Source organism: Fusarium keratoplasticum, chromosome 1 (assembly GCF_025433545.1).
Source record: "Fusarium keratoplasticum isolate Fu6.1 chromosome 1, whole genome shotgun sequence".
In the NCBI taxonomy this organism is placed as follows: Eukaryota; Fungi; Ascomycota; class Sordariomycetes; order Hypocreales; family Nectriaceae; genus Fusarium; species Fusarium keratoplasticum.
The window spans coordinates 1330266-1343021 of NC_070529.1; the positions used below are offsets into that span (position 1 = coordinate 1330266).

General features: G+C 56.6%; 2 protein-coding genes across 2 annotated transcripts; both read right to left on the reverse strand.

The window, feature by feature from the left end:
- Positions 1–590: 590 nt before the first annotated feature.
- Positions 591–2639, reverse strand: NCS57_00040400 (uncharacterized protein; the record flags this gene model as incomplete). Its single annotated transcript, XM_053050490.1, has 3 exons — positions 591–1185; positions 1236–1888; positions 2004–2639. 3 exons carry the CDS (start codon positions 2637–2639, stop codon positions 591–593), a joined length of 1884 nt encoding a protein of 627 aa, XP_052919005.1.
- Positions 2640–9405: 6766 nt separating this feature from the next.
- NCS57_00040500 (uncharacterized protein) lies at positions 9406–12508 on the reverse strand (the record flags this gene model as incomplete). The annotated part of the gene is made up of 4 exons (XM_053050491.1): positions 9406–11955; positions 12008–12300; positions 12360–12415; positions 12471–12508. 4 exons carry the CDS (start codon positions 12506–12508, stop codon positions 9406–9408), a joined length of 2937 nt encoding a protein of 978 aa, XP_052919006.1.
- Between the last annotated feature and the right edge of the window lie 248 nt (positions 12509–12756).

The window sequence follows — 12756 nt, forward strand, 5'->3', positions numbered from 1 at the left end:
ATGCCATTATAACCCAACCAAATCAAGCCAAACCCAACAAACCCAAGCCATGTTCTTCATTGTCCTGCCTTTCGGCCCTCTTTTCGCCTTTTCGCCAATCCCTCTGTCTTTCCGCCCGGCCGTCCGTTGTTCGGCCTGGTCCGGTCCGTCAAATAACCCCGGCACAGTTCCATATCCTGCCGGGTCCCTCCCCCCCCCCCCCCCCCCTTTTGCTTTTTGCCCGGTCCATCAGACTCCATGCGCTTTCATTTCATGGACTCGTCATTACATGTTGCAGATCAAATCATAGTGTGGTAAAAAACAATGCGAGCGTAACAAGAGGGGAGTGCGTGCTTGCTGCAAAGTCTTTGAGAGAGCCGTCCCCAGGACCACCGTTCATAGTGTCCTGTCCTGGAGCAGGCCATCAACAGCATCCGACATCGTGGTCGAGGCTTCTTCCCATTTCCAGGGTAAACCAAACAGCAATGCAATCCTCTGTTTCTAGAGGATTCGGCCGCCTCTATTTCTAGAGGAGCACCAGTAGCCGACTGATGGTATGGTTTGAGCCGTTGAACGTATGTGAAGGGTACCATCCCAGAACCCTCAGCTCCTCATCTAAAGGTAGCTCGAAAAGGGCCTTCAACCTTGATGTCCTTAATTCCCTCGGGCATCAGCCGCAGCCACTCGTTCCAGCTCTCGAGGTTGACATTGTCGTCGTCCAGACGAATCGACAGATGCAATTGCGGACTGTTCTCGTACGACGAGAAGCTGCTGCGCATCGGGCTGTTTTGGTATACCGGCGACAAGAAGATTGACGGAAGTCTCGAGTTACCCGACATCATCATGTGCAGCGGCGAGGGGAAGCTAGTTACCACCTCTTGCTCTGGGTTCTTGTCCTGTACCATCTTGGCATAGTGGGAGAACAGGTTTGCGTGCAGCTCAGCGGCCGAAAGGGGGCTCAACCGTGCTGCCCTGACTCGAAGTTGCTCAGCCAGAGCTCGTGTGAAGGCGCACCGATCGAGGCCATAGAAGTGCTCCTCCGACACCGACGCTGCCAGCAGCTCCAGGACGCCTTGCTGTCGAACCATACGGGATGATGGATAGTACGCCGCATCCATGATGATGAGAGTATCGGCTCGAGCCTCCTCTAGGGTCTGCTGAATTCCACCCCATCGGATGGTCGAAGCCCGTTCTGGGTCTCTCGAACTACACTCGTGTTAGCACCAAGCTGAAAAGATCACATGTGATATCCTTACCTCGCCAAGACCATCTCGCGATTGCCGTCTAGATATGTATGTCCGGCATAATAGACAATCTTCAGGACATCGCGCTCATCACGGTCCTCGGCAAACTCGTTGAGCTGTCGCGAAAGCCACCTCCAGGAGCTCTTGCAGCCGTCAGACGACGAGGGTATTGTCTGAACCTGAAAGCCATAATGGTAGTACTTGTCAAAGACCTCACCAAGCTCCCGAACAGCCGAGTGAATCGTAGACACGTCCTCATCGTCCTGCCAGAACAGAAACAGGACCTGGACCGAGGTGTACCGGTCTCGGCTTGGGGTGGAGAGCATGCGCCCCACGTTAGTCTGAAGGTCGTTCTTAAAGCTCTCGATACCTGGCAACGACAACGACTTCTCAAGGCGAGGGCCCGATGGCAGCGGAGTGCGGATTCTAGCATCACTCAACGGAGGCCGGCCGGGTTGATGAGAAGAGGGAGGGTTCGAATCAATATCCATCTCTTGAGGGTCGTGGGCGAACAGGGACTGGACGTTGGCGACGGCGGGGGCGGGGCTCAATGGCCGGCCAGCAGCGGCGAGGGAGGGCGCGATGTCCTGGATAGTCGGGCTGTGGGATCGATGAAACTTGGAGACTACGTCCTCCCATGTCATGTTGTGGTGACTGGGGTGGCACTACATTAAGAGGAAGCCAGTGTTGGCATGTAAGTCGACAATTGACACGGGAGAGATAATGACAAGGGTTTGGTCAAGCGCAAGTGCGCATCTGGCAGGGCAGGCAATGACTTACAGCAACTCTGCGCCTCCGGCAATCATTGCAAGCACCGAGCTTCCTGATGAGTGCGGCGCGCTCTCTAGACTGCTGGGAAAGGGGCCCGGTCCGTCTCCTGCTCGTGCGGCGGTTGTTAGAGACGTCGGAGCCATCCTTTACAGAGAAAATAGACTGGTGCAGGTTAGGAGAGGTGTCGGCACTGTACGATGTGTTGTTGGTCTCCGTGGAGGCCAAGGTAGCGGTAGTGGCCTGCGTCGAGATGGAGGAGCATGTGTCCTTTCTCAGAGGCGGGGTGACTGGGTGGAGGTGGTGGTGAGAGTGCTGCTGCTGATGCTGCTCAAACGTATAATGCGCCGGCGAGGTGGGCGACGGCTGGCGGAGCGGGGGAAGCTCATCGGGGTTTTGCGGGAGGCAGTGAGAGGGCGCAGAAGCGGCGGCGGCGGCGGCGAGAGCAGCAGGCAGCGAAACGGGAGGAGCAGACGGCGAGGAGATGGGCGGCAGCAGGGGAGTTGGAGCGGTCTCGGAGACGGAGGTCGGCTGCGAGGGCGACGGTGATGGCGGAGGCTGCGGTTGCTGGTGCTGGTGTTGGTTGATGGGCGCGACAGCGGAAGCTGGGGGAGAAGCCTCGGCCAGGCTATGGGCGACGGTGTTCATGGCTAACAGTGCAGGGAGATAGGACAGGCGCGTTGAGAAATCAAACGCCCATTATCTCGGAAGGGGGAAGAAGCTGAGGGGAAGGAAGAAGAGTCGAGCAGGCGGGAGGCGGCTCGCAGGCGTCAAAATACCGTGCCAATCGATGAATTGGCTAAAGCCGAAGCCGTGATAGGTCGTAGCCGTTAGGTTTGTTGCGCGCGGGTGTGCGAATTGTGTAGGCGCAGGCGCAAGCGTACGGCGCAGGTAGGCCGTGAGCGATGCGTTAAAGTGTGCGTTGAAATAGATTTGACCCCACCAAGAGGCGCGTCCAAGTCGAGTAAAGAGGATCGCAGGCGGGACAGGGTACTGCTGCACTGTTCTGCAGGATATAGGGACCCGTCTCCGATGCGAGGTAGTATGAAAGAAGAGGACAGAGCGGGTGGTGAGCGTCGAGGTTAAACAAGGAGGGGCTTATTGGTGGATAGGTAAGGCAGGTTAGGTAGGCTGGATGACTTGTGACGGCAAGGCAGAACAACCTGAGGCGCGAGTGAGGACAGGAATGGAGACGCAGTGTAAATGGGGGCTTGTCGGGCGGCGGGCAGTTCAATTGAACGCAACGTAGCCCAGGGCAGCAGTAGAATTGGTAATTGGAACGGCAATGGCAAAGCCGGGGGGCGGGCAGCTCAAGCAAACAAGGCGAACAAGTTGCAGCCTCCTCGGGTGGGCGCGCAACGCACGATGGCGACTCAGTGGAGGAGGTGGATGACAATTCCGTCCCCGGGTCGGTCGCAGAAGAGGCGCGCGGATTCGGTTTTCGGGCGTGCTAGGTGCGTGGTAATTGGGGGGAGCCCCGGAGTCGGGTCAAGAGAGCGAGCGGGCGGAGATGGTAGTCGTATATACGAGAGGGCCGGGCTCTGTGTGGTTGTATAACTGGCAGCTTACTCGGGTTGGATAGATATGCAGACTTCTCTGTTGCAGGTAGACGTCGACAACTCGTCAAGGTGAGTGAGGAGAGCAACGGTGAGAGGAAAGCAGTTCGAGGTCAGTCCGCTGAGTTGGCCGAGGAAATGGGTTGGTAAAGAGAAGGAAGAGAGAGGTTCATGGAAAGAGACCGAGAGAGTCCCGTCTTCGCGAAGACGACTAGCAGTTGGGAGTGGCGTGTGATAACGGAGGTGGAAGGGCGTGGGATGGGAATACCTAGGGGGAGGAGTAGGGCGAGCGAGTGGGAAGGGGGTGGGCGGAACCTGGGCACTGGGCGGCGGAGAGGAGCCCAGTGCATGCGGTGACAGTGTCAGAGCAGAGGGGGAAGTGGACTTCCCCGGAGGCCTAGGCCCAAGTACCAGCACACGGCAATTATATGGAGGTGATACTTGCAGCCGAGAATAAGGGACCGGCCCGGTAATCAAATCAACTTTGGGGTAGAAACGAGCCACGGCGGGGGGACCTGAGTGTGGCCTGGGCTGCTGGCTGTTGTGGTCACTGGACTCTCAGGTGGGCTCAAGGTCAGTCGAGGTCAAGGCTGTCCGGCCGGGCTCACGGTGCCGGGGAGGAGGAATACCGACGGGAGATGCCAAGTTGACCGTACCGTGTTTGGTCCCAAGATTGGACGTCCAGGAGAGTGGTATTCCGTATCAGTCGGTGATGGCATCTGCCCAGGTGGTGAATTCACAGAGAGACGATTGGCTCGGAAAGGCTCAGACCCAGGACGACGGGCCAGGAAATACCGACAAGAGACCGCCGAAGTCCTGGGATGGATGAATGGATGAATGGAAAGATGGGGATGCAAAATGGGGGTCCTCCAAGGTGAGACGATTTAGGCTAGACCCGGCTACAGCATCCCGGCCGAGTACAGTACGTACCACTGTGAGATTTCTCAGCGACAGCAGCTCCCGTTGCTGTACCTCTGTACTGTACGGGCAGGCTGTACCGCACCAACGGCCTGCGCCTGGCTGCGCCTGCACCTGCACATTGGGGCATCCATCCATTCAGCCAGAGACACCAGTGACAGAACCTGGTCTTTGTTTTTTCTTCCCTTTGAAAAGGAGCATTCAGTCTCGCGTCTCAAGGCCAGGACCTTTCCAGTCCAATACGCTTCCCGCAAGGGTCACACCAGGTGGCGCCGCGATGGCGGCTCTGGCGGCAATCCTCGACTCTACAGTGTGGGCAGGTGGGCTTAATCTTTCTACTTTAGCTCTGCAACGCACCTACCAAACCTGCCGCTGATGGTGTTCCTCTGGCTCCAGCTCCAGCTCTGCACATCACTTGAACTGTCTCCATGGACTTTCCTCGGGTTTGCTTTCTTTTTCCTCTCTCTTAGACTTGCACCGCTTGTTCGTCTCCTCAACCCGTCCCACTTTGACTTGCAGTCAATCGTCAACGGACCTCCTCCGAGGAGACGGGATCCATATCTCGCTGAGGGGTCTCCAAGAAGCGGTTCCAAGCCCAACTCCAGATATGTCGATATCAACCGGACAGCAGCCATTGGCACACGGCAGCAGCCCAGGTAAAGCAGTCAGGCGAGGCGATATCGGGGGCTCTTCCAAGGTCAGGATCTCGGTAGGGGTTGCCATGACCCGGCACGGGATTCCATCTTTCATCCCGACCGAATACAACCCTCCTTTGACTATCGAATACCGTACCGGTCTGGCCGAGCCACATGATTCCTCCGAAAGGTCGCGATATGCCTGCCGTTGGAGGCTCATCTCGAGAAACCTTTCGGCTACTGAGCACCCCGGCTTGTCAGCAAACAGGCCTGGGGAGGAAGCCATGAACAATTGCACTTTGCCCGGTCGACGTCCGTCTCCCCGTCGCACGCCTGCTGTACTCCAGATTCTGCAATGTAGGTACGTATGTACCTGTGCCTTGAAGCCTGTCTGTTCTGTCATGGATGAGATGAATGTGAGGTAGGGCAGTCTGTGTGTGACCAGCACCACGGGTTGACCGAGACCTGGTCCCTGCTCGCCGCATGGCCTGCCCATGGCACTTGATGCTCCCCCAAGGGGATCTGTGCAAGGGACCCGTCAACGTTCCGTACAGGGCAGCTGTCCAGCATCTGGCCCAGGTCGCTCGATGCTGCCCGGAGGTGCAAGACCGAGCACAGACTCTCAAGCCCCAAATCTCACTCAACGTCACAGGCTCGCAGCGGACACGGTTCTATTCATCACGTTGTTATTATCTCTCTTGTTCCGCAAGCGAAGATGTGCTGTCCTATCTGCTCCCTTTCCGCCTTTTCAAACTCTCGGATCGTGGATCCATGCCGTTCAGTCATCAATCGTTAAAGCTCCGAAATCGCCGTTGCTCTCATGATGCTCTTGTCACCCTCTTTGTCTTTGTCGAGCTCTTGACACCCACAACGAGAGATAGCTATGGCCGGGTGCCTTCACCGGCCGGTGCTCTGCGGCCAGCCTCACCGGCGCCTGCAGCTCCGATAGGCCGAAGCGGGATGTGCTTGCATGAGTGCGCCTCTGAATCTGTGTCGACCGACAACCTAGAGACAGAACTTCTGCCGTCATTATCGTTCCTGTCCTCTGCCCGCATCCGCGCTATTTTTACTTCACCCGCCCGTCCATTTACCGTTGCCACCCAGCACCGACCTTCATCTCTCACCCCGTCCTCACCTTGTCCCCAATGCCTCGGTGCCTGGCTCTAGAACGCCCTGGGATGGCCGCTGGCAAGAGATCACCTGGCTGGCTCGATGGTGGTGACATCCCCAGACACCTTGAGCTGGACCCTGGTTACCACAACGCATGAGGAATTCAGACACCATCATGACTCCCCTGGCCCCCACTCTCATCCTAGACACGATGCTCGGGCTCATTGACATGAAGACAGATCCCAGCCAAATACCCCATACGTCGACATCAGCCTCCGCTCCCGAAACCAAGACAGATTCATGTGCCATCAGCCTCGAGAACTTATCCGCGGCTAAGCATTGAGCTACCAAGGCCAAAGGCCGTCAGAGGGCCCTTCTCGACGCACCTACCACCACCCCTACTGCGCGTTCTAGCTTAGCTCCCCCAAGTGTCTCCATACCTCCACGCCTGTGCCCCACGCCCGCATGTTCCATAGGTGCGCCTCCATTGAAGGAGCTGGCCGTCTCCAGCCCATCTCCATCCCAACGTCCAAGGAAGGACCAAGCATCCAGAGAGAAAACCACTCAAAACGGGAACCGCACGAAGTTGTTGTCGTTCGCCGCCCTCCGACGCCCCGTTTCGGGCTCGGTGAGAAGGGCGACAGTAGGGTCGAGGCTAACATTGATATTCGGCTCTGACCTCGGGAAGCAGGCAGCCGAACCCAATACAGTTAGGTAGTCAAATGGGCACCCTGTCTGGCACTAAGAAGGGAGACTAGGCGAAGGGAGCAGGGCGATGCATCTTGAACGGCGGCGGGTTATTTGATGACGGTTGTTAGTGACGGGACGTTATTTCTTTGCAGAACTGGCAGACACATGGCTGGCCGTCCATCATCCGTCATCCCGTCCCTCCCTCTATCCCCCAATATCTCCCGAAGGAGCAAAACGAGCCCTCGACGCACACACACACTCGCGCACACACACACTCACGCACGCACGCACGCACACACACCCTCCCACAGTACGAGTATGCATGACAGACCTGCACGCCGCCTTGCCAGCCACCGACCGGGCCAAGACTCCTGTTGATGAAGGGAAGGGAACCTGAGGCCACGGACGGGATATGTGTGACAGCAATCGATGTCGTTCTGTTACCTAACGACTCAATGGCAGTCCTATCTTGTGTCAATTACACACGGGCAAAGGAGCCAACATGGCGCCCGTTCGCGGATGTTTGCGTGCGCGCATGGACAACGGGCGGCCGGTGGTCTAAGTCCGCAATGGACGACCGGACTCGTCAACAAGAGACGCTGGATCGGCTCACCTCACCCCAGGATTTGTTACCAGAAGGCGTCGGCAGCCAGGGGTGCTCCGCCAAGGAGCCAGGAGCTCATCATGACCAGGGGTTCTTACAGGCCAGGACAAGGGATGAATTCTCCGCCCCCGTGCCCGTGAGCAAGAGAAGGCCCAGTCTTTTGTTCTTTTTCTCTGTACTAAAGCAGCACCAGCAGCAGCCCCGGTCCCTTCCAGGACAGATTCACCGAGGTTAATACCTTGGATCTTGGCGGCCATGTCTTGCACACCAGGCACTCTCATCTATCGCGTCCCCGGAACAGCGAGACAAGAGAGGACAGGACAGGGCAGGAAACCCCCCAGACAAGATACCTGGGATGCGCACAAAGCGAGCACGAGTTGCTGCGTAGATATCCGACCGCCACATGGTCGCACACATCGTCGGTGGCGGCATCCCACATGGCCATGATGGCCTCATCTCATGCCCATGGCGGCATTTGCAGCAACTCCAAGCCCATGCATGATGCCATTATTTATGTACTCTTATTTCTTGGGTGTCTCAGGTCCCCAGGTCTAACACAGAAAAGAAGAATGTCAGCACACTCGCCCGCCCGCACACACACACACGCACACACACACGGACACACACGCACAGAGAAACCCGAAATCTGGTCGGGTTTTCACCCCCCCAGTCTGCCAGGTCCCGGGTCTTCACCGAGATCCCCTCGCGAGACATCACCAGATCTGACCCCACTTTTCTGGACCTTTGGCTTCTGGTTGCCCAATGCTCGACAGCTTGATTCATTGACGCCGCATCCCCATGCCCGTGATGGACCGGGATAGCACCCGACTTGGACCTGGGCTGTCGGGGTCGGAGGGTGTAGTACGTACCTCCCCTCCCGGACATGTACCTGCTCGACAGCCAATCGCCGCTCCGGCGACATCGGGGCCTTTCACCGACGCAACGCGATCCAAGCCGAAGGGACGAGTTCGGTATCCGTGCCTGACCTGTCTGTTTCTGGCTTCACCGTCTCACCACTTTTCGAATCACCTGGTGCGCTTTTGTTGTCTAGCCTATTATTAAGCGTTGAGCCTCGGAGTTGCAACCTTTGACTGGACCCTTCACCTTGGCTTGGCCTGGCTTGACTCGCGTCATGGATGGATGGACCGTTGTCTGTCTCCTTGACGTGCATCAGGAGTTGTCACATCTCAGGTTTCCGGTCGCCTGTCTCTGTTTTGCTTGCTTGCTTGCTTGCTTGTTTGTCTTGCCTCTCTGTCAAGCTTAAACCGTTCGGACCTTGATCCCGGGCTTATCTCCGGCCCTGACTCCCGAGGTCTATGGCCGGAGTGGATGAGGCTCGTCTCATCGGGCTAATTCAAGACCGAGAGAGGTGCCGGGTCGTTGACAAAGGTACGTACCGACATCCATCCCCGTCCATTTTATGTAGTATTTGCATTGCCGGTGTGTGCCTCGATGATCCCTCTCATTTGCAGGCTCTCTACATGTGTGTCTGTCTTCAGCTTCTGCAGAGCCGTCCTCGATGGTGTGCAGCACACGGTGGAAGCGGTTGAAGCAGTGCAGATCGGTGCCACCTGTTCCGCCACAATATGCTCTGAATCGAGTGCAAGCAGACGCATCACTAACTGGCCTGCCAGCTTTGACGAATATCGTCGTGATACGTATCGTATCGGATCGGGCCAGGTCAACAACGGTGCCGTCTTACTGCTGGCTTTGTAAATTGCAAGTCTATATGCCCAACCAGCCCTACGTGGCACCCCGAGATGCCTATTGTTTCCCAACCATGACTCGTCTCTGTGCCTGACGAGGAGAGATCAAACCAATTCCCAACACGATACATTAAGTTACAAGCATAACAGGAAGCTTCCTCAGCGAAGCACCAATCCGAGCTGCAGGAGTCAGACTCACCACGTCTGGTCCTTTGTCCAAGGAGAGCTCAGGAACTCGCCCTTGTCGTCCCTCGAGTACCCAATCTCATCCCGCTTGTCGTCTACAAGCCTCCCCCACTCGAGCAGCAGCCGGAACAGGTAGACGTCCATGTCCCTCTCGCCCAGCGCCTCGGCCGCCCACCGCGCCCCCTGCCGAGCGATCCACCGTGCGTCCTTGACCTTCGCCTTCATGTCGGTGTCTCGCCCGTTGAGGTAGGCCCTCTTGTGCGTGCCTGCAAAGTACGACAGTGTCGTGTGCAGGCCTTGGTAGCGCGTGTCGATGGGGACAAAGTGCAGCCACGGCATCAGCCGGTCCGTACACCACGTGCGGAAGAGCGTCGACACCATGGGCACGCTGCTGGACCGGAGAGTGCGGACGAGGTCGGGGGACGGCCCGCTGTCTTCGTCCAGGAGGAGGATGAAGCGGTACTCTAGCGGGTCCTGGTCCTGAGCCTCGTCCACAATACCATATGTTTGGTTGATGAGGGCACAGTTTGGTCCGAGACAACCCGTGTAGTTGTTCATGCCCACGCTGAAGGGGGTCGCGAGGTTTGCTTCTGTGACGGGCACCCTTTCATGTCGATACTTGGTGTCGTCTTTAGCGGTTGGCAGGATCATGGTGACCTTGTCATGAGGGTTCTGGTTTCCCAGGAGATGAAGCAGTCGAAACTTGTGGTTTCCGCGCAAGGCCTGGTCACTGATAGGACCTTGACCGGTCTGGCCTCGCCAGAACATGGCATCGTAGCGGCGGTCGAAATCCCACTTCATGTCCGGCTTCGAATCGAGAGGCCGGGGGAGGGGGATGAGGATATCTTGGAACGGCTCCGTCTTGGAGCCTCCAAACAGGGGTAGCAGCTGCCGGATCGGCTCCGCGTGAGGGCTCGAGAGGGACATGCCGTGAAGGTACTTGAGATCTGGCTGGGAGCAGTACTCGAGGGATCGCTCCCAGTTCACCAAGACCTGCCCCTTGGAATGCCTTCGCACACAGGAAGAGCAGAACTCGCCAATGTTCCAGTGGGGGGTTATCCGGGTCTTTGATCCAGGAGGGCAGGCCTCGACCTGCATCTGGCGATAGTCGGACGGGGAGATGAGAGAGTATGGTGAGTCCCCCTGTCCAAGTACCACTTCTTGGGGTGGTCCTCGAGAGTCAAGCACTTCCTCAGTCTCGTTTACACCGTCTACGGACCTCTTAGAGATGAGATTCACAATCGGTGTAAGGTCAGCTCGGCTCTGCCCCTTGGCATTCTCCCACGACGGAAGGATCCGCGGCGTAGGTTCCAGGTTGACAGGGAAGAGGAGATCGGGCACAAACTTGGCAAACTTGTTGATGGATTCCACAAGGCGGTCCAATGCCTCAGCGTCAGGGCCCACAACATCAGGAGCTCGAGACGCCTTGCCCTCGTAGACAGTAATTGTGTGAACTCCTGGGAGTTTTGCCAGCATGACGGCCCTCTGGCGCAACTTGGCTGGCGGAACTGCCATGAACGGCTTGAGATCTCTGTCGATCTGGTCGAACTGGTCAATGACGGTGGTGTTTTGAGCAAACTCGAACCAGTCGGCGAAGCCTGGGGGCGGATCACGGCCCTCGTGGCGTTCCTTGTAGATCCTGTGAGCGACGGGGAGACTACCGCTCATAGAAGCGTGCTGAAGCCATCGGTCATGCCTGATGTTTGCCCTAAAGACCAGATCGTCGATGGGATGTCGCTTGTTAAAGGTCTGCGGTTGTTGAATGGTGATGTAGATGCTGGTCCCTACAACTAGACCAACAAGTAAGGCAGTGAGCATGAAGCGCCGTACAAAAATGACGGAGCGAAGGTCATGACAGTATGTAAAAATGATCATGCCAAAAGCCACGAACCAGAGCGGCATGATGGCAGGGGGTCGCGAGGGGTGCAGATAATCTCCATACGAGAAGATGTTCTCGCACGCCTTTGCCGTACCGACCAGAAAGGTGATGATACTGGATGGTGTAAGAGGTGATGTCTCGCACACCCAGAACGCGGCAGAGATCATGAGTGTAGCAAAGGCGAAGCTGTCGACGATGATATCGAAGCCGTACAAAAAGCCGAATCCTGTATGGAGGGATGAAGAACCCCTGAGAAGCCTGCTTCCAACCCAAACGCAACCCATCGACAGAGCTGATAGAACTAGAACCGTTCCCAGAGTCCTCAGACGAAGCTTGGCCGTCCGCGACCAAGCCAGTAGTCTCCACAGTAGGATGACGATTAGGGTATCCAGTATGAGCCCGACGCACTGAAGGAGCAGAGTGGTCCTCTTGCTCTCAATTAAGTCGAAACAGTAGTATGTCGAGCGCGTCATCTGGCTGACAGCAAAGTACGTGCCCGTCGCAAACGTCAAGACGCTCGACACGGCCATGGTGAGAACGACCCGGGGCCCGCTGAACCAGTCGATTAGGTCGTCAAAGCACGAGCGCCAGGGATCATCCGGATCCTCTGGGGGAGGGAAGCCCCATTTTCGACGGGTGTTGAAGATTTCATATGCAAAGATGAGGACGCAGAGAAAGGACTGTGGATATGTCAATCTTCAGGGGGTGTTGTGGTAGTTGGGGACGACATACCTCGAGACCTGGAGTCGAGCATTGCTGCTGGTAGTTTACACGGTGAAAGATTTCCAGTCTGAGAACAATACAGAGAACGAGGACAGGAAGTGAGAGGCGTCGTGGCCGCTTTGGCTGATGGGCATTGGGGCCATTAAGAGCGGCATCTGCAGCGCCATCCAGCAGAGATACCTCACGACGGTGTCTGGCAAAGCGTCCATCTGCACCAGGAAGCCACTTTGTGAAGCAGCTCACACCGTAGCATATGATTCCAGAGAGTAGAAACAAAAGGAATGACGATAGACGAGGGCTTTCTAAAGGGAGTTCACATGTGAGCCTCTCATGCCAAGACAAGGGCTGGTTGCAGACTAACCAGTTAGAGAATGCCGTTCCAGAGTCTGAGAGATGTAAAAGAATGACAAGGCGGCGCTGATTAATGAGAAATTAGTTTCAGATATAGAAAATTTGACATTGGGGGATATACCAGAGGCCGAATAGTTGAACGACCCAATTCTGTGCCATGATGCTGATGGGAGAGCCTCGGGCCGCGTTTTCAGGACCAGGATATCGCGAAACAAAGACAGGAAAAGAAGGTCCCCTCTAGAGAAATATCGTCATGTCATTACGGTCGTGCCCGGGATTACCTCGCCTCCTGCAGTACTAAAAACATGAGGGGGGGAGGAAACGAAACAAGTTCACGTCGTCGTAGATGAAGCTGTCATGATGAGGCCCCTGGTCATCTTTTTTTCCCCATTGTCTCATATCAGGGG